The following is a 20286-nucleotide window of genomic DNA, read 5'->3' as shown; positions in this document are numbered from 1 at the left end:
GTCCTGTGATTATTCTTTCTTAAGCTGTCATCCAGCAGTGCCATGAATAACCACTTGTGAAGAGATATTTTAATTTCCTAACGTCCCAGCCGTTGCAAGAAAGTAGATAATTCTTAGGGAATCTTTTTGTGGGCTATTGAGATTTTATTTAAAAGAGACAGATATTTGAATCAAATGGCTTCTGTAAGAATGACTCACCAAGCCAATTTTCCAAAATTTTCAGCAGGTTTGGGTCTTCTTATGGTATGACTGATGGGTCAGCTGAGTAAATGGCACTTGTGCTCTAGTTTGCAGGATGATTTTGGTCATAATCACATATCTGTTCGCATCTTTGTGGCTGGCCAGAGGAAATGGTCCTCTGCAGTTTGGTATGAAGTCCACCTCCTTTTAGCACCCATAAATCTGGTGGACGGATAGAACATGTTCCTTCTCATTGCAGGCTGGAGGATAATGCTGGTTTTGGTTTTTTGTTATTTCCTTGAGCCTTTTGGGAGTGGAAAAAAAAAAAAAAAAAAAAAAACACTTGATAGCTTGCAAAAACACTCCACAAAATAAAATTACAGTTTTTTAAGGCTCTTAGTTTCAACCTGTCATTTGGCAGGAGTCCAAATCTCAGTCATAGATTACCTTCATTAGTGTAGACTCAAACTGCATTTTCCTCTAATCCAAAGAGACCCAAGCTACATGGGAATCAGAAATAAATCTTTGCACACTAAGCTAACCTTACTGCAAACAAGCAAGGAATTTCCTTCTTTGTCCTTCTGTATTCACCACCAGTCGGGTACCCCAGTAAAACTTTGTTACCTTCAAGGTCATGCTGCCACTTGATTTCTTCCAGGGTCTCCCTTCCAATGAGCCAATTGCCGGCTCTTCCCGGCCACTCATCTCCTTCAGCCAGGGCACAGCATGCCACTGCTAGCATGTCACTACAGAAATGTAAAAAGCTCAAACCTGCAGCTGCAGGATAAAGCATTTCTGCATTGCTTTGGGGGCAAGTGGAGCAGAAAGGACCCCCAAAGTCAGCAAACTGTACCCTCAGTTTACAGCCGTGTCTTCAGACCCTAAGTCAGAGACCATCATCAATCAGCTTTTACTGCAGCCTCGAGAGCTGACTCGGAAAGTGGTGTTGGCTCCCGTACCCACCCCGACGCGGTAAAAGAGCACGGCGTTACATTTTTGGGTTTTCATTCCAAAAGGCCGCGGGAGGAACCGGCCCGTGCGGTATAGGATCGCAGCATGACAGGCAGGCTGTGTCCTGGCTCTGGCTTTAGCCACCTGTGGAGCGGGGCCAGGGAAGCTGCCTGGCCGATGATTCAGCACCTCCTCTCTCTCTCCTTGGCGGGGAATAGCGGGAGCCGCCAGGCACCCCGAAGCGGCGGGCAGCGTGCCGAGTGTCGCCCCGCTCTCCTCGCCGCAAGCACCCTAGCCCCTGCAGAGCCGGGGGGCTGAAGCAGCTCTGCAGGCTTCCCTGCGGCGGGGGAGGAGGGAGAGGAGGTCTGGGCAGAGCCGGCTGCGTGATGCTGAGGCAGGCAGCCTGCGCGCCAGGGCTGGAGGTGCGGCGGGGGAAGGGACCCGCAGCGGAGGAGGGCACTGCAGCCTGGCCGGGAGCCAGGGACCACGGGCACGCTGCGGCCGCGGAGCCGGCGGGGGATGTGCGGCTCTGCCTGCCTGCCTGCCTGCCTGCCTGCCGGGAGGAGCTGCTGCGGGCGGCCTGGGCCTGCCGGTGGAGGAGAAAAAGGCAGGGATGGATGCTGTCCAGCCTCAGTTTAGCCAGCCGGGCTGGGACAGCAGCCCTTTGGCAGAGCCCTTTCCCAGTCTGTGCGAGCTTGCGGCTCCTGCGGCAGCAGGATGAGAAGGGGGGCGATGCCCCCACATGCACAGGAATCCCTGAATGCGTCCCCGTGCAGGTAGCACAGCATCCCTCTGTCCAGTTGTGCGTGTTCAGTTTAACTTCGTGGCAACCCTTACAAGGGAAGTGCAAGATTTCCCCGTGCACTTCTGTTCCTCACAGCTCCAGGAAGATGTGAGCAAAGCAGGAACATACTTTAAAGAAGAGCAGTTCAGTATAGATAGCATGGAGAGTCACAAAGATTACTGGAGGTTGAATGCAGGCGGCTTGCCAGGCAGACCAGCATAGGAAAGGTGTGGATGGGGCAGTGGATTAAACAGGAGCTCAGAGAAGTGTCAACAGGGGGAAGTCTCTTACTGGAAATAGTAAGGTTGAAAAATTAGACATAGATAAACAAGGAAAGACATTTTAAAAATATTCCAAATCACCTAGTTGCTGTAGTATCTCATCTGTGCAATGAATAGAATATTCCCAGCTGATTCTCAACTTGCACTCCACTTTGAAGAGTGATGCTGTAGCTTCACACCTGAGGACCAACTTGTGTGTGCAAAAGTATGTCTGGTTTTCCCAGATTTATCAGTTAATCAAATAAAAGGTACTTCCTTTCTCTAGAAATCGTGCTTACTCGTAGCCACAGACCACCACAGCTGTCACAGCAATGCTGCTGTGCAGTTACACTTTCTACAGTGGTTGTGCTGTTACTGCTGTTTGAAATAGGTTTTGAGATACTCAAGAGAGCCTGCACTGATGCAGGATATTACCAGCTAAAGAGAACATGTGCTTTGTAATCAGAGAAGCCATGTATGTAAATATGCAGAGCAAGCTGTTTGTTCTGTCTGAGGTTACTGATCACATCATTAACCTAAGGACCAGACACTTCAGTGGTAATGTAGGGTAGATTGTAAGATGATTTATCTTTTTACATTCTTTCAGAGAGTGTTATCACTGGCTGTGCTTTAAGGTAAATGCTCCAAGCACTTGATTGTGGTAGCATTGTGATTACTTCAGTTGGCTGCTACAGCCTCACAGGAAGCTTTGTGATCAGACATCCATCAATTAGTTCTTGACATGACAGTCTGTAAAAACACTATGGGATTCATTGAGATTTTGATAAATCTTTTTCATGCAAATGTTACTAATGTTCCCATGGAAGGGGGAGGCTGAGGTGGGAGTGGAGTTGGAGGCAGGGAGAGAACATGGATAGAGCCAGATGTCTCTTTTGACACTACCAAAAATATGTAACTACAAAGGAATTTACCTTTCATGTGCCTGACAAAGATACCAACGAAATTTAGCTCAAAGCAATTTGTAGCACCTGATTCTTTGTTTCCTTATGCATCCTGCATAAGCATGCAGGCATTTATACTAAGGCGAAAGGGGGATTCTCACCAGCAAACCTTCAATGCAAATGTTTCTGTTAAATTCAAGGAACTGGAAATTGTGTTATAAGCCCCTTGCCTTTCATACACATCTTTATTGTTATGCAACTTTATTGTTACGCAGGTGTACTTTTCTGTGAGAGACAAAAGATACTGGGAATAGATCTGATTTTAATATTACTTTCATTATGTTAACTGGACTGTTGATTTACCCCTGTATTATACTGCACAGGTGGAAATGAGAGTGCTAGGTATTAGTAAAGGTAAGAAATGACAGTCAAATTTAAAAACTAAGTGTAAACCTTTAATAAATAATAATAAATAATTTTTTTTCTTTTTAGTCTAAGGTGGGGTGAGGATATATGCTAGCAACATGTGAGCTCTTGAAGAGTACATTCGGGAATTGACTTAAATGTGAAGTCTGGTTTTTGGAGGTTTGTAGAAGGGGTTTGGTAAAGAGGCTGGAAAATGTAATTAAAAGAAAAAGTAAAACAAACCTCCTTGCAGTAACTTGAATGAAAAATTGTCCGAGGTGGGAATGGTTTGGGGTTTTTTATTCCCTCTGCTTGATCTTAGATGCATTCCAGCCTTATTCTTAGGAAATAAAACTTATTCAGAAGCTTGAAAAGAAAAGCTGTCTCTAGGTGTCAGGCAGGGAGAAACTGCTTCTGGAAAGAGGTTTTCCCCCTGGGAGAGATCGAATATCAAGCTGAGCGAGCCCAGTCCAACCCAAAGAGCTCCCACCGACACCCGGTCCTTGCCGGAGGACTTTGCCATCGATGGCCGCCGCCTCTGGCCACGCTTTGCCTGGAGAGAGGGAGCGGGTGGGTGCGCAACTCCTGTCCGCTCCCTCCCTTTGATTTGATGGCCTTTATTCCTCCTAATTGGATAAAATAGGAAGTCACTGACAGTCCTGCGTTGCTGGGTGTACTGATTTCACTCAGAGCAGCCCTGCAGAGTGCGGGGGGTGGGGTAGGGGAGGAAGGAGCGAGTCTGTACATCAGGGAAACAGGCTGCGAGGGGGCTGGGGGAGCGGGGCGGGGGGGAACGGAGGAAAGTGAATGAGCGCTCAAGGAGGACAAAGAGGGAGGGGAGATAAAGGGAGTTACCACCGTCTTGGCATCGCTCTTCCTTTCAAACCTCTCTGTAATGATATTGTTTGCAGTGATGCTCAGACAGAGAGCACCTGCTGCTCTGTAATGATTCAGCCTCTTTCAGCCGCCGCTGTAACACGACAGGATGCTGCTGCTACTGTCACTTCTGCCGCTGCCGCTGTTGTTAGAGATTTTGCTTTTGCTCCTTCTACCGCATGACAATTGTTTTCCTCGTCTAAGCAGATACCAGCCTCAGATGCTCAAGGTGAGAGTCTTGCCTTTCGCTCTGGGCTACTGGTTTACTTAATCCGGTCAGTTTGTTCAGTGTTTGTGGTTTTCTTTATCTCATCACCCTCCTTTCCCCTGTTTTGTTTTGTTTTGTTGTGCTTGCTTTTGGGGGAATGTTTCTTCCCCCCTGCAGAAGAGCTGGAATTGCTTGAGAGGCGTTTAAGGAATTATAAAAGTGTCTAGCAAACAGGAACTCAGTAATTGCAAAGCTATTCTCACTTCAGAGAAGCAAAGACAGTGACAGAGGGCTTGGGGGCAGAGGGACCGGGGGGATCTAATTTTTCCTGTGCATTACTCCTCTCCCAGTCTGGATGATGTTGCTGAGCTTCGACCTTTTATTGACTCCCACTCTGTGATTTTTGCAGAGCACTGTGAATATTACTACCATCTCTTTTTGTCTGTGTCTCCCAGTAATGGACTGTGATAGAGTTAAGGCCTTTTGGAGGTGAGCTGTTTGAGAGCTGATGCTTAAACATGTCTGAAGTAGCTGCCGACACTTTCCCAAGCCCCTCAGCTCAGCTGAGCCCTGATGCGTCCCTCAGCGGGCTCCCAGATGAGGAGGACATGCCGGGAACCCAAAGACAGGACAGGAGGGTCCAGGGGATAGCAGGCCTTGCTGCAACCTGCTGTGCGTGCCTAGAGGCAGAGCGACTGAAGGGCTGCCTCAACTCTGAAAAGATCTGCATCGCCCCTATCTTGGCTTGCCTGCTTAGCCTTTGCCTCTGCATTGCTGGCCTCAAGTGGGTCTTTGTGGACAAGATTTTTGAGTATGACTCTCCTACCCACCTTGACCCTGGGAGGATAGGACAAGACCCAAAGAGCGCTGTGGATCCTACAGCTCTGTCTGCCTGGGTGCCTTCGGAGGTGTACGCCTCACCCTTCCTCGTACCTAGCCCCAAGAGCAAGGCTGAAGTGACAGTGCGAAGTGACAGCTCACTTGTACCCTCCAAACCGTTCCTCCAGCCTTCTCTATATAACCGCATCCTAGATGTCGGGTTGTTGTCCTCTGCCACACCTTCGCTGTCACCGCCCGCCCTGGAGCCTACCACTGCGTCTCAGGCACAAGCTACAGAAACCAATCTCCAAACTACTCCAAAACTTTGTAAGTAAAAGCTATGTGTTTTTTGGTTTTTCTCCTTTCACAGGGAAAAAAAAGAAAAAAAATGCAGAAACAAAAAGAAAAAATAAAAGGAAAAAAGAAAAGGGCACTTAACTCTGCTGGGAATGTCTATAAGGAGGGCCTGTGGCTGGCTTGCAAAGCTTAAGCATGCTAAGACAGGTATAGCATGGGTTACTCTTCTGAGAAGAGCCTCTAGAGTCCTCTGAACTTAGTTCTGAGGTGTGCAGGACTTCATTTGGCATGTCTGTAAAGGACTAGTACCACCCTTTTCTCTGCATCCACTTGTAGGGAAGTATGTGATTTACTTTCAGGGCTTATCTGATAGCTATTCCACATGGTGTATTTTTCTTATAAATTGACTTTGTGTCCTGTGCTGGATCTTCCACATGTGTTCTTTGCCTTGCCTGCAGAGCACTTCTGGTACATCCTTCCTGAAGTCTGTGGCTGGCAAATATCCCTATCATCCTCATGAAACTCTCAGAACAGTGAGAAAAAGCGACCACAGATTTGAAGCAATTAGAAACTGGGAACTATTAATTTAGTATCTAGCTTATGATCTTCCCCTTTCTCTTAAAAGCAAAGCACACATTTCTCTGTGTCTTTCCCCATCTTTAGGAGCTGATTCTTGTTTAACCTGTTTCTTTTATATTGTCTTACTGCCTTTTGTGGGGCATTTCAGGAAAGCATTCTTGCCGATATATTAAGAGTCAATTTCAAAATTAGTCTTTCCTCATCATAAAAACAAACAATAAAAAAGGTATCTGTATTCTTTTATCAGTAGTGGTCATAAAGCATCAAAATACTGCATTGCTGAAGTGTCATTTCTTTGACATTCATGATTTTAACCCACCAAATTTTAAGCAAACTGAGCCAGCAATTCCTGAGCTGTGTAAAGCTGTGCAACTCTAGTAAAAGAGACGGCAGCACACTGTTCTGCTGAGAGCACAAGGCTGAGGTTTCCTCTGGAAATCTGCAGTGACCAGAGTGAAAAATTGCATTCCTCACCAATGTCCTTGCAGGACCCCATTTCATTTATTCTCTGTCATGCCTTCCCTATAATGCTGCAGTTTGGCCACATTGAAGATGGCACATACTGGACCTCACCGTGGAGCTCTGAAGTCACCAGAAGTTCACTTCTAAGTTTAGCCCCACTGGGACTGGATTTAGTATAGATATGTTGCATTTCGATTAGATCTAACATTTTAGGCCAACCACCTTGCCAGTGAAAATGAGCATAATGAGTAATTTCAGAGGAGGTCCTTTCAGCCGAGAGTCATCTTGAACAGCAGTTCTAGAATCAGTGAAAGAAAGTTCTAAGTATTCCTGTAGAAACCCTGCTGCTTTTTGCTTAGCTAATGGGTGACAACCATCCTTCAGATTAAAAGTCATTTTTCAGATGGAAACAGTCTAATAGAGAAATACTGCTGTACCATTAAATGACAGGGGGCTTTGTCTATGGTATTACTTGAATTAACCACCTTTGCAATTAAATAGAACTATACTAAGTGAGCTTTTATTAAAAATATTGTTGATGCATAATTTTTTTTTGTAGTTCAAATATTCTGACATTAAATATATGACTTTTTAACATACTTTACTTCATAAAGGGACCAGAGACCACTATTCATTTAAAATTGCCTCAAGAATCCTTCTTGAATTTCCACATATGAGGCAAACCTTTATCTTTAACATGCTAACTTCATCTCTGAAGTAAAGGAAGGGGAGGGGGAGAGGGGCACAGAAGAGATTCTTTGGAGCTGTCACTGACAAAAAGCCATTATCTGCATTCAGATCTGCTCACATCTAGGAAATAAATGGTGGTCCAGATTGGGTTGAGAGGTTTGGTTTTGGGGTTTTTTTTTTATTTGGGGGTTTCGTGTATGTGTGAGTTTTTGGGGGTTGGATTGTTTTTGAGTTTTTTTAATTTTGCCTTAATTTTTTTTAGATAAATGTGTTTTAAGGTATTGTAGACTTCCATAGCTATAGACTGAAAGGAGAGGGAGAACTGGTAGCAGGTCAAGTTTGGGTTGCTCTGAGGGAGAATGTTTTGTAGGCAGAATTTATTCTAACTGTGGCACATAATTCTGACTATGGCAAGCATCTGTGATTCTCTGCAAAGAAAATCTAGCTGGAAAAGTACACTGCAGAAGGTCTGCCTCAGGATTCCAAGAGGCATGAAAAGAACTTTTTTGGACAGCTTTTAAAGCACTGTCTTGGGGTTTTTGAAACAGCTGCATTTCAAACACATCATTGTGTTTTATGTAGAGCAAGATTTGTTGGAGAGGTTGACAGATTGCATCAGTGCTAACTTTTTTTTTTTAATGCCTTTGACAGCTATAAAATTCTCAGTGACATGGCTTGAAAAGTAGCATCTGCAAATTGGATTGTCCCTTCTTTTGCCTTTCAATGTCCTTTTTTTTTTTCAGGCAGTGAGGTAACATGTTCCCAGAAAGTCCTTTATGTGCTGAAAATATTTTTTCCAGTGCAGAAATAAAAAAGAAATGCACATTTCATATTCTGTGCATGATGTACTGTTTCTGAACCTCTCCCTTCCATGAGTTTCCAAATCCTTTCCTCTTCTCCTCTCTTTCCTGTCTTACTCAGCATATTCCCCTTAAAGCTGTATCCTTCAAGGTCATAGTCTGCAGAGAGCTAATTGATTCTTCTTTCTCCTGGAGCCTGCAAGAGAAAGCAGAAGAGAGACAATCCTGGTAATTGTGTCTGGTGTATTAGATTCAAGACTGGTCTTGCTCCTTTTGTTGTACTTTGCCCTTTATCAATACAAAAATATTTCTTTCCATTTAGCTTACCTTTTGTATTTTAATACTTTTCCTTTACTGAAAGAGAAAGGAAAGGTAAATGTTTTAAAGCATTCCCATATTTAGGGAGCTTGTCAATCTTAGCATAATTACACCAGAGAAGATATTATTACAAGCAGGATATAATAATACACACTAACCTACAAGCTCCCTCCCTCTGAGAACACATGAACATTGTAATAATGCTAACTCAGTTCAGGAGCTAAATTTCACTTCTTCGAACACTATCATCTTTAAATACAATTCCACTCTTAGTCAGGCTGGTTAGAGATTCAGCTCTGTAGTACTGAAAAAACTGTGTTTCTGTAAGAATAGCTGTTATACATCTGCAAACCAACCGTTTCTCTCTTTAAAGGTCCTCCTACAGCCGCCTCTTTCAATTTAAGCAGACTTGCCCACAAAACACCCAGAAAGGTCCATGTGGGGCTTGCCTTTCCAGGGTGCCAGCTCTACCAAAATAGTGCAGCGCTCCTGTGTTTTGGTTCTGCCCCAGTGCAGAGGTATCCAAGCAGCCCTTGGCTTTGGGAGCACAGCTCTCGTGACTTGGTGAAGTGCCATGGAGCCCACAAGAGGCAGGGCAGGAGACAGACCACAGCATGATTTTTCTGGAGTGGGTTTCCCTGAGAGCAGAGCAAAAGGCCCGTCAGAGAGCAGGATCCAGACAATGCCCATGCCCAGTGGCACATCCATACAGCCCCTGCATCCAGGTCACTTTCGGCTTCCCTGGCCGGCTCAGGTACCATGCACTAATGGGCCAGCTACACACATTATGCCATGCTGGTGGCCAGCAGATGCTCAACAGGCATGTCTTCATCTCCCTACAGCGCCAGACCTGTGCATGTCACTTGGGAAGTGGGCAGGACTCCTTCCTATCTCATTTGTGCTGGCCTTCACCTAGGTAATGTGGCAAAGTGGAGAAAGGGCTCTGCATTACTGTCAGCCGCCTCTGACTGGGACAACTCCCTTCTCATTTTCTGATTTCTGCTCCCATTTCAGGTGTGCTGGATCAGTATTAGCAAAGGATGCCGCTTTCTTATACTCAGTGGAAAAAGGTTAAAGGATTGCCCCTGAGACCTAGTTGTTTACATGGGAAATAGTCTCAGCTCTCCTCCAAATTTGACAAGTTCCCCTCCCAGATTGACAAAGTCCCTAAATATGGGAATGCTTTAAAACATTCACCTTTCCTTTCTCTTTCAGCAAAGGGAAAATATTATTAAAATGCAAAAGTTAAGCCAAATGGAAGGGAATATTGATAAATAGTATAATAAAAGTAGGGAGACTAGTCTTGAATTGAGGCACAATGGCTAAATTTCGTATGTCTTTTTAGAGGTAGAGATGGGGAAAATGGAATGAAAATTGTACTGTACCTAGTTTTGGTATCATACCATAAATATTCCTTACAATTTTTTCCCTGTCTCTTTCATTTCTGCTTGTTCTTTGTCAGCTCTGCATTTGATATCATTTCTCCTATTCACAGTGATTTGGGAAGGTCTGTGCTTTAGTTTAATGGCAGGCTAGAGGGAGCCTCTCCCTTCACTTATTGGTGCTGCAGCCCTCTAACTGAAGGCTTCAGTTTAAAGAGAGTGGGTTTGTTCATAGCAGCTTCCTGCAATGTTTGTTCTTTTTCTTGAAAGACTCTGATTCTGACCCATGCTCCATATTTCAAATCCCCATCACAACACCATAGGGTTGAGTCCATGCCTGGCAACCTGTGCAGGTGTTGAGATCAGGGATGTCTCAGAGAGCCACAGGGGACTGTATTCTCAGGAGGGCAGAGCAGATGACACAGCACAAGCTCTGTATCAGCCTAGTCTGTGCTCACTGTTGCTCTGCAGGGCAGTGCCACAACAGAGATTGTTTTTTCCCCAAAGCTTGAAGATGCAGGAAGAGAGCCCCTTGAGGCAGAGGCTGGTCCATTTCTGACACAGTATTAGACTTTATTAGCTTCAGATACCTGATTTAAGTGCCTACATTAGGAAGCTAGGTAGCCTTCAGCTGCATATACAACATAAAGGGAGAGAGTTCCCCCCAGGTAATTCCCACAGTGACTCAAACAGGAGTAACTCTCTTTCCCCTTGAGTCTACAGGGAGCCTGCCCTTACAATTCTGTTTCTAAGTTAAATATCTACTACACAATATGAGGACTCATTTTGAAAGCCATGACTTTTCTTTTATGCGTCCTGTGAGTTAACAACATCTTGTCATAGGGAGGTTTCAATTAATCATGGTTAAGATACCAAGACAAGTTTTGAGCCTAACTCAGGAGCATAGTAAAGAGATGCTGATCTCAGTAGGCCCAGGAGACACAACTGGGCCTCCATTAACAAGCAGCAATAAAGCAAATGCCACTGTACTGAGCCAGCTAGTCTGTATTTCTATGCGGTTCCAAAGGTCGTGAGGGCTCCTAAATGGATATACTTGTGACAGGAACACTCATGGGGACTGACGGGGTGAGATGCATAAGATGCAGCAATTTTTAGGGAGTTCAGGTCCATTAAGCCTTCTAAAGCAAGAACTGAGACTTCCCCTCCCCAGTCTGGTTAGTTCACACTGTCTTTAAAATGTCCTCAGCAAGCACAGTTTGTTCGGACAAATTTATTGTTTTGTTTCTTTCTGTATCTATACCACCCCATTTTTTAGCATTCATTGATTGCATGGAAACAATTCTTCTATATAACATGCAGCAAACTGTACTAATTGGTCCTTTCTAATTGTACTAATTGTTTCTTTCTTTTGGACAAGCACCCCAAAGTCATGGCTTTCAAATTTTCCTCATGGGTGTGGTTTTCCTTTCATGCACCATGCATCATGTGCAGAACATGGTGGAGAAAAAGTACTATTTCCTGGAGTGTTTTTTCTTGATAACAATCTGAATTTCTCAGTACAAAACAGTAGTCTGCACTTCTATTTATTTTTTACAGATTTATTTTTCTTTGAAAACCTCCCTGAGAATAAGTCATGTATTTGTGCTACATGGAGCCTTTTGCATGTTCTCCCTCCTCATTTATATACAGATGCATATGTGAGTATAGAGAATACAACAGGTATACAAAGTCTTTGGACATTATTTTTTTGTAAAGAATGACATCTGCAACTGTTCTGCATCTAAAGTTTCTAAGCAAAACTGATTAATAATTAATGTAATTACAAAAATCAGGGTTTGGATTTCCACTGCAGAGAACTGAAATTACCCTCATTCCATAACTCTTGTATTTTTTACACTGATTATACAGTTTTATTTCTTGTTAATGCACTGCAAATAAAGCACACAGCAGCCTACCTCAGATTTGCTGTGCCTAACTTCTGGTTACAGAGAAACCTTTAGGAACTTTCACTGCATCAGATGAGAAAGCACAATTTGGCTTGCTGGAGGCTAAGTAGCAGGTTAATTGTGGTGCAGAGCTGGAATTATATAAATGAGCATTTTCATCATTTGCAGTCTTGCTAATGGAAATGCAATAGATTTGCTGCAGAAATCCAACTCAGAATCAATAGCAATGCAATGAGGCAGCTGGTTCAGGGAGAGCACATGTGATGCCAATCTGCTGCAGACAGTACCTGGGCAGAGACTGCACTATCTCAGGAAAGGGGAGACAGCCCTAAAAAACGCTGTGACAGGTGATAAAAGAATTTTGAAAGGAAAATGCCTGATTCACATAGGATGGGCTGGGGTTAGGAGAACAGGCTTTGCCTGACTAAGGGAAGAGAATTATATTCTTTCAGGGATTCATATCTGTCTGGACTCAAAGCTGAGTTTTTGTAGCATAGTATTAAGTTAAGCAATGAAGCACAGGAGTCTCTGTGCTTCAGGTCATGTTCAAGCCACATGAAATCAAAGGCTGAATCATGATGTGTAACTGTGGAGATGGATAGGTGGGTTTAAAGTATCTTCAGCCAAAGGCTTCTGCCCTCTTTTTCCCCCGGCAAACCACGGAGAGTAGCAGGCCCTGTCTTTTGTGGACTGTTTTATATTAGGCACACTGGCTACCTTTACAGTTTATACTGCAAGGAGACCAGCTTCCTGGAGAGTGAGCACTGTGAATCACATCTTGATCTTTCGCTTTAAAACATTGTGTGAAGTACCAGACACAGTAGGAGGTACACATTAAATTCAAGAGCTGGAGCATGACCATTGTTTGGCAGTTAGAGAGCAGCAAGGGAGAAATGCATTATTTTGAGGTAATGTGAAGTCTGCTTATTTACACCCTGACCTGTCTCATCCTTCTTCCCCATCCACAGTAGAGTCTTAGTCACTGAGACAAAAGGAGAGTTTTTAGCTGAGGAAGAGACAAATCCAGTGGGACATGGCTGGCCACCACTCAAGGCTTCCCTAAGCTAAACCAGAGACAAGGTCCGTTCAGCTCTGGACAAGATCGGTGGTATTGTGGCATCCATCTGTTACGTTTGCTCCTGTATTGTTTTGCTACAAAAGCCCTATTTCAACGTATATCTTCTCGCAAGAGTATATTCAGCTTTTTCACATATGCTTTCACTACCCCCTCCCCCACTTTTTTATATCTCTGCTTCATCCTGGAACTTGCTGGCAGTGCATTCTCATAACTCAGACAGCTTTTTATTTTGGCAATGAATATCGTCTCAGTTTTTGAGATGAAAGGAAATCAATACTGGGTTGGTAGTCAGTCACATGGCACTGGGGGGAGTATATGAAGCTATGATCTTAAGCATGATTTGTGAGATAGTTCAGTATTTCTATGGAATTCCTGAAAAATATTTGAATTTTACAATTTTTAACAGTCAATTAATTCATGTGATTAGACAGATCAAAGTAGAAGAAAAGAGTATCAAGCTCATTCAAGAGCCTTTCTCTTATGCAAAAAAAAAAGAAAGAAAAAAGAAAAGAAATGTCTCTAGCTCATAAAAGATGACTTCTAAGGTGATAACTGGAAGCTAGTGTAAGACTGCTGGAACAGCATCTCAAAAAGAGAAACTTGGGCTTTTTCCTATACTAAATTAATCTGGATAATTGATTTAGTGTTTCAGCTTGAATTAAATGGCCTGAATTTTCACTGGTATAAAGGTTCCAAAGTCTGTAGCCCTGTAAGACCCAGAAGAGCACTGGAATGCTCTGTTCTGTGACCTACACAGCACAGTATCATACTGACTAAGGTTTCTTCCAGTTGTGGTGGGAAGCCTGAGAGGAAGACATTGTCTGCCTTTTCCCTTTTTCTAGCATCTCTTTTAAATAAAACCACCTACTTTGACTTCAAAAAGATGTGTTTGTATTTAGGCCACTTGTTCATTTACACCTTTCTCTCTTAGATTAAAAAGTTCTTCCATGCTGTGTATTTCCCACTCACAAAGGTGCATATACACTGTAATCAGATCTCCTTTGGATAAGCCTTTTTGACAGGGCAGGTAGGCTGAATTCCACAATTCTCCCCATAGAGGAAGTTGTTTTCAGTCCTTAAATTATTTCATCCCTTGTCACACTCTTTTTTATTTTCCAAATAAAAGCCATAATTTTGATGGTGGACATGGACTAATCCAAAATGCCAGCAAAGGACAATAAAACCTCCTCATTGCCTTGATCACTGTTAAGCAGTATTCAAGATGCATAAAGTAGCATCAGTGACTGTTTAATATTTTAAGCAGTAAATCAGTAATAACGTCCAGCCAGAGCAGAAGACCCTTGCTCACACATGCAAGGGCCTCACCAACCTGCCTCTTTAACCTCCAGGGTTGCATACTGCTGCTCACTGGGGTGGAACAATAATCCTAAGGGCCAGTCCAGGGAAGAAAAGACAAATACTGCCCAACCTTGGCAATACTGTGTGCATTTTAGGCGGAGTTTCAGCTGCCCCATTCCCCATCTGGTTCTGTTCTGCTCTGGATGAAGGATGGCTTCGGCAAGGCTTCTTGGGTGAACAGGAGGTCAACTCAGAGATTTCAGCTGTGCAGGGTTCCCCTATGCACTTCTGCTCATGGTTTCAAATATTTCTCACTCCATGCCCCGGTGACTCTTCTCCCACTGCTGGCCCAAGGACCATTGCATCAGTTTGCCCTTCATTCTGTTTATTATCTCAACTCCTCCAACATTTGGTTCTTCCTTCCAAAAGTGGAAACAATCCTAGTGCATGGTTTACTGGGATAAGAGGATCCTACAGTGGATTTCCTGAATGGACTTAGCCTGATAGGGTTTCATTGTGCCTGAGCGTCTTTTATCGTAACAGGACATGAGAATAATGTGGCATAATCATACCAAGAAAGTCACAATGGATAATAATGTCAAGATATCTGGGATTGTTATATTTTCAAGATAGCCTTTCTTGGGCTGTGGGTGTGCTCAGCAGGACAGTTAGCAGTGTGACAATAATAATGCCTCAGCAAGGGAAATTAGGTGTATCAGGATGAGAAGGACAAGTATAGGGGAATGGAAGAATGATCATTTATGTATCTGGTCTGAATTGGTCAGGCAATGAACCAGCGAGCATGTTGTCGTGTTTTAAAGAATTAAGGAGTATACAGGATCAAGGCAAAAGGCTTCCTGCTGTGTTGGTACAGTATCAGTGACTCAATGTGTTGGACAGGCTTGAGCTCCTACTTGCAAGAGAAGAGCATAATTAAGTAGCCAGGAAAGGGTCAGGAAACTGCAAAGAATTGATTATACTTGTCAAGCACAGGAGAGCAGGGAAGATCTGATATTTTCTTGACTGGAAAAAAGCAGGAAGAATCTGTTCAACAGTGGCACAGGGATTTGCAGTCTAGGACTTGCAGCAGATCCCAAAGCAGGTTTTCCCCTTGCTGAGGATCTGAACTAGGAACGCAGTCATTCACTCTGCCCATCATGCATTTCTAAGGGATCCTCCGTAGGTCAGATCATCTTGCCATCTGGCCATGCTGAGTACGTGCTCTTCACTGGTGGAGAGGTCCAAGGAAGTGCCTTTCACACCCTGCTTTCTCTAGCCACCCCAAGGGCTGGAGTCATTCTGCCTGTGCTGCAGACACCATGAAGTGTCTCTCTGTTACTGAATTCCCTCCCATCACTTTGTTCAAAACCCCTCAGTGCACTCCTGCAGTTGCCTTATGGAGGTTAGTCAGCCCAACCTTCTTTTTGGAGGTGTTGATGTAGTAATAGTTTTAATAGATTCTGAATGTCATCATTAACAATTTTTGCAAATTCCTTCAGTTGCATAATTTTTGGGTCATACAACTGTGTATGCATTCTCTTTGTGAGCAAAGAAAGACTGTGTTTCTGGATGAAAAGGCCAATGAATGCATTGTGGCACAGTCTTTCACTTCAAAATCAGTTAACAGAAAGGTACCTTAAAGTTCTCCTTTTGGTTTATAAAATGGCATCTGTCCAGTAAAGCCATCAAAACAGGATTTGAACATGTGAGTGTTTAGGAACATGGCTAGCAACCTTACTGTTGTTTGCTGTCTCCAAGCATTTGAATTTGCTGTGCTATAGAGATTAATGGAGGCCTCCCATATAACTTGCTTCTCAAGCAACCCTGTAATTTGCCTAATTGTTGCTAATAGGTTGTTTAATGTGTGCAGCTTTTCCTACTCCAAATTTGGAGGAAGGATTAAAAAGACATGTTCTGTAAGCGTATTCAGATAACTGCCACAAGCCCAAAAGCATATTTACTAGCTGTGAATCAGAGGAAGTATCGGTTCCCAAAAGCCACTTAGCTGGGCAGAAGCTGGCAAGGGAGGGGGCTGAAGACAAAGACGACAGAAAAATATTGTGATGCTTCCTGAACAGGACTGAGACCCAGACAGTATTGCATGTCAGTATGACAGGATTCAAAGAAGAATTTGGTCTCTAAATTTACTTGCCCCTAACATATCTAGCAGGTTCCCCAAGCTGCAGAATAGTACATGTTTATGCTTTGCTTTTGATTTTGCAGGTTATCTGTAATGTCTTCTCAGGGGTGTTACTGATGCTTTCAGGATGCTATTACACATCCGTTTTTAACAAATGGGTATACCAGCGCTGCTGTCTGATGTTAACTTACATTTAATTAATATCTTACTTTTCATGCATTACTCTGTTTTACAAATTGTGACATAATGACAATTTTTTCCTGATAATTGATCAAAAATGATGACTTAGCAGAAACTCAGGCACAGTGTTCAAAAAGCAATACTAGCAAATGTTGTTCAAGTCATGTAAATTCTGCCCCTTCAGAGGAAATCTTTAAAATATCATTCAATAGAGAAAAGTCAGACAAATAATTTGATCAGGACTTCTGTGTAATGACAGGTCACATAAGAGAAAATTTTGAGTGTTCAGATCTGGCAGGGAAATTTGCATCATGCAAGACTGAGCTGAAAATAGATTTTCCAAGCTGGAAATTAACGACAGTTCTTTTAAGGATAAACCTGTTAAACTGCAGGAATTTTTCCTTTGGGGTTTAACTAACCTCCATCAACCACAGTAATGTCACCAATTGTACCACAGTAACTTGCTACTCTAAGGCGACTGTCTCATATCCCAATCTCATCAAGTGAAAAGCTTTAGCAAACTCAAATCTCTCCCTCTAGTGACTTCAGGGCAATGCAGATTTCTCATGTCTACAACAATTGCTTGAAACAGCCCTTTACCTACACACTGACTCTATTTTTCACTGAAAACTAGTGGGCAGTTCAGCTACAGTGGCCTTTGTTTTACCTTGTGCTGAATTTAGGACTGAAAATGCTCTCTACCATTCCAAATGCAGCTTGACCTCTGCAAGCTTGAATGTAAAAATAGAAGAAATGTTGGGATGATCATTTGAAATCTTGGAATGATGCTTTGAAATCTAACAATCTGCTTTAAATTCTGCTTATTTAAAAAGCATTTTATTACATTCTTGTGGAGATCCCATACATATGAATATTCATAAAGTATTAGAAGACTATGTAGCAAAAGGACTACAAATCTTGGGATATTTGTAAAACTATGAGAGTGTCTGGGGATGTTCCTTGTTAACGGAGCTTTAAAGTTGTCAAATTGTGACTTCCCATGTGTGATCTCAACCTCAGTCTTTCCTGTGCTTCATTTTCTCCCACTGTCAGTGATCTGCCCTTTTCATTGCTTGAGAAGCCTTCGAGCTCGTGCTGCTTGTAATTCTCAGCAGACTTGGACCCAGAGTTCTGCTCCTTAAGGCAGCTCATGTTTTGAATTATGCATAGTCCATTTCAGAGGGGCTGCATTTCATGGCTGCTTTTTGGGGGTGGTGATGTAAGGGAGTTTAAGTACTATAGTGACACTTTTCATTTTTCATGTCCTAGCTCAGTTAAGAGCAAGCCTTGAATTGTGTCATTTTTCTCTCATGTGACTGTTTAATCACCTGAGAGAGCACCAGCCAGAGTTTTGTGGTAAGATTGATTATATTCCCAACAAAGTGCTTCCTTCAGCTGAGCGCCAGGAAGTAGCCAGTTTAGCAGCTAATGGGCTTCAGTCTGATGTGAAAATGGCGACTGTGATGGAAATGTCACTGCAGTGCATGCCAGCCCTTGCAGCTGCATGCTGAACACTGCTGAAATGCTTGGAGGCTGCTCAGGTTTAAAGATGAAGGGAGATACTCCTAATCTGGACTACACAAAGCTGTGCTGTGGGGGGCACATCACCTCCCCCTTTGAAAGTGTCAGGACAGCATGTGTCGGAATATCCAGACATCCCAGTACAGAAGGGTTTTGCTGCAGGTGTAGTGATGACTTTTTTTGCCCTATTAGCATGCAATTGCCACAGGGCTGGTGCTGTGAGCTGCAATATCAGTACTGGCTTTAGCAAAGGGTGCTGCAGGATTAGCTAGGAGCCCAGTTTGCATGGCATGAAATGGAGAGAATCATAAGGGACTGATCTGCCATTTAGCACCACCCAACACATGTTCTGACAACAACCTACATTCATATCCATTACAAGCCTGGGAGAGAGCTGAGGAAATATACTCACCAGTCCTATTTTACGCAGCATGAGTTAGTAATAATACTATAGGTGACAGTTTACAAATGTTTTGCCTTCTTTGGATGAATTCATAGTCTCTGAGTGTCAACAGCCGCTCTTGCATGCCTCTGTGATTTACCCTGTACAGCAGAGGAAACCTCTGGCAAAACCTAGAATTAAGTCCCACAGCCCAAGAGGCAGCTGTGCTCCCTTTAAGTGGTAGTATGTACTAATGAAAATCCAAGAAGAAAGAGTAGAAATTTCACAAATAAATTCTGGTAGGTATAGACTTGCACTTACAGACGTGTGTGTAAAGACACAGCAAAGTAAAAATCATTCCAGAATCCTTTTCTTTGTGAGAAATTTTTTTTCAATTTCTGAAAAGAAATATTGCTTAAAATACATAGGAAGACAATATGTCTTCACTGTTAAAATGTCTTTCTGGCATTTATTGCTAAAAATGAATGAAATAAATATAAACAAAATAAGATCCTGACATTTCAAGTCAGACTGTTTTTCTGTCATTGCCACTGAATGTAATAGACTGTTAGCTAATGTCTCCCTTCAGGGGGAAGAAAAAAAAAAAGCAATGTTGCACTTCTTTGACAATTTACAAAGTACCAGTTAACCAAGGTCTGGTGCTCACATTTCCCAAAGTTGAGAGCTTTGACTGTTGTAGCCTAGTTGTTCACCCTTTGGCTGAACCTCAGCTAGCAGGGCCTATTTGTTTGTGTTTGTAACTGGTTTCTAGTTTTGGGGTTTTTATTTGTTTGTTTTTAATAGAGATGGATTGCTTCTTTCCAATCTTTGTTAGTGTCAATTTTTGTACATAAATACTCAAAATCAGATGATCATTTGATTGAGCACTGTCTGGTCCAATGGCTATTTTTTCAGCCTGTCCACCGTATAGCATGGGTTTAGGCCTCAGTTCCTCAGCCACTCATGGAGCTCTGTTAAAATTAGCTGCCTTGATGTGCACAAAGAAAGGTTGCAGGGATCACCTTCATTCACACCATCGCTTCCTGTGACACTGGCCAGGGGATTTCTCCCTGGGCAATAGCCACCATGAGAGTGCTTACATGCCTTCTTCTCCTGCTTTGGTTGGAGGAGGAAGGAGCCCACATACTGCCAGATAGATAAGCTGTGGGGAGAAAGAGGAGCTGTGAAGGGCCTGCTGCCCCATTACTGTGGTGCCGGCAGGTTGCCAGCCCTGTGGCCAGAAGGGAGGGCAATCCCACAGCACTGACTGAGGAGGCTGCAGGTGTCCGATGGATACACAGCACAAGCATAGCTCCATCTCAACAGGCAAAAAGGCAGATGCTTTGGGCAGAAGAAGGGACATAAGCACTCTCTGAATACCCATGGGACACTCATAGGCCTGAGTGCAAATTTCTTTGGCAGAAACCACCTCCTTTCTTGTCAGTCCTGTCCAGAAAGATTTCTTAGCTTTGCCCTTCACTATTGTCATTAATATAATAAATTGAGGATAATTGCTTGGTTTGAAACAGCTCTGTCTTCTGCTGTGTAGGTGGGGAAATGATGCCAGGAACAATCCTTTCTTCTCCTGCCAGTTTGCTTTTCTCTGCAGCAGGGATGTATACCAGGTCTGTATAGATGCTGCTGTTAGCAAAAAGCAACCTAAGCACTGCCTCAGCTAGAAATGCAAGATTGATTACATTAGATGTGCTTTATTCCTGCTGTCCTGCATGAAATCAGCTCCAAAATAGGTTAATACTGTTGCTTCGGAGTGGAAAATGCCAATGTTAATATAGGGTTTGTTACGGATAGACAGCTTGGTAGCGAGCACAAACGCATGGGATTGGGTCACTGCCAAACTTGTATTTG

General features: G+C 43.2%; 2 protein-coding genes across 10 annotated transcripts in view; both read left to right on the top strand.

Annotated features, from left to right (window-relative positions):
- The window catches only part of NRG1 (neuregulin 1), a 179582-nt gene that overhangs the window by 73299 nt on the left and 85997 nt on the right, over positions 1-20286 (top strand). For 4 of the 9 annotated variants that reach the window (XM_085043800.1, XM_085043795.1, XM_085043796.1 and 1 more), the window contains exon 1: positions 5085-5712. The exons of the other annotated variants lie outside the window; for them this stretch is intronic. In XM_085043800.1, coding sequence (XP_084899926.1) covers positions 5085-5712 — 628 coding nt within the window. Of the gene's footprint in view, positions 1-5084; positions 5713-20286 lie in introns of those variants that run through there. 9 annotated transcript variants of the gene reach the window in all.
- Positions 4313-4631, top strand: LOC146424650 (uncharacterized). The gene has a single exon (XM_085043803.1). It carries the CDS (start codon positions 4468-4470, stop codon positions 4627-4629), a length of 162 nt encoding a protein of 53 aa, XP_084899929.1. The 5' UTR covers positions 4313-4467; the 3' UTR covers positions 4630-4631.

This window comes from Lichenostomus cassidix, chromosome Z (assembly GCF_008360975.1).
Source record: "Lichenostomus cassidix isolate B80296 chromosome Z, HeHo_3.0, whole genome shotgun sequence".
Taxonomy (NCBI): Eukaryota; Metazoa; Chordata; class Aves; order Passeriformes; family Meliphagidae; genus Lichenostomus; species Lichenostomus cassidix.
The sequence above is the reverse complement of the archived record's forward strand: the minus strand, read 5'-3'. Positions and strand labels throughout refer to the sequence as shown.

What these genes read in the sequence shown, in the direction of transcription:
- LOC146424650 (XM_085043803.1), top strand. Translation starts at nt 4,468, where the DNA reads ATGCTGCTGCTACTGTCACTTCTGCCGCTGCCGCTGTTGTTAGAGATT.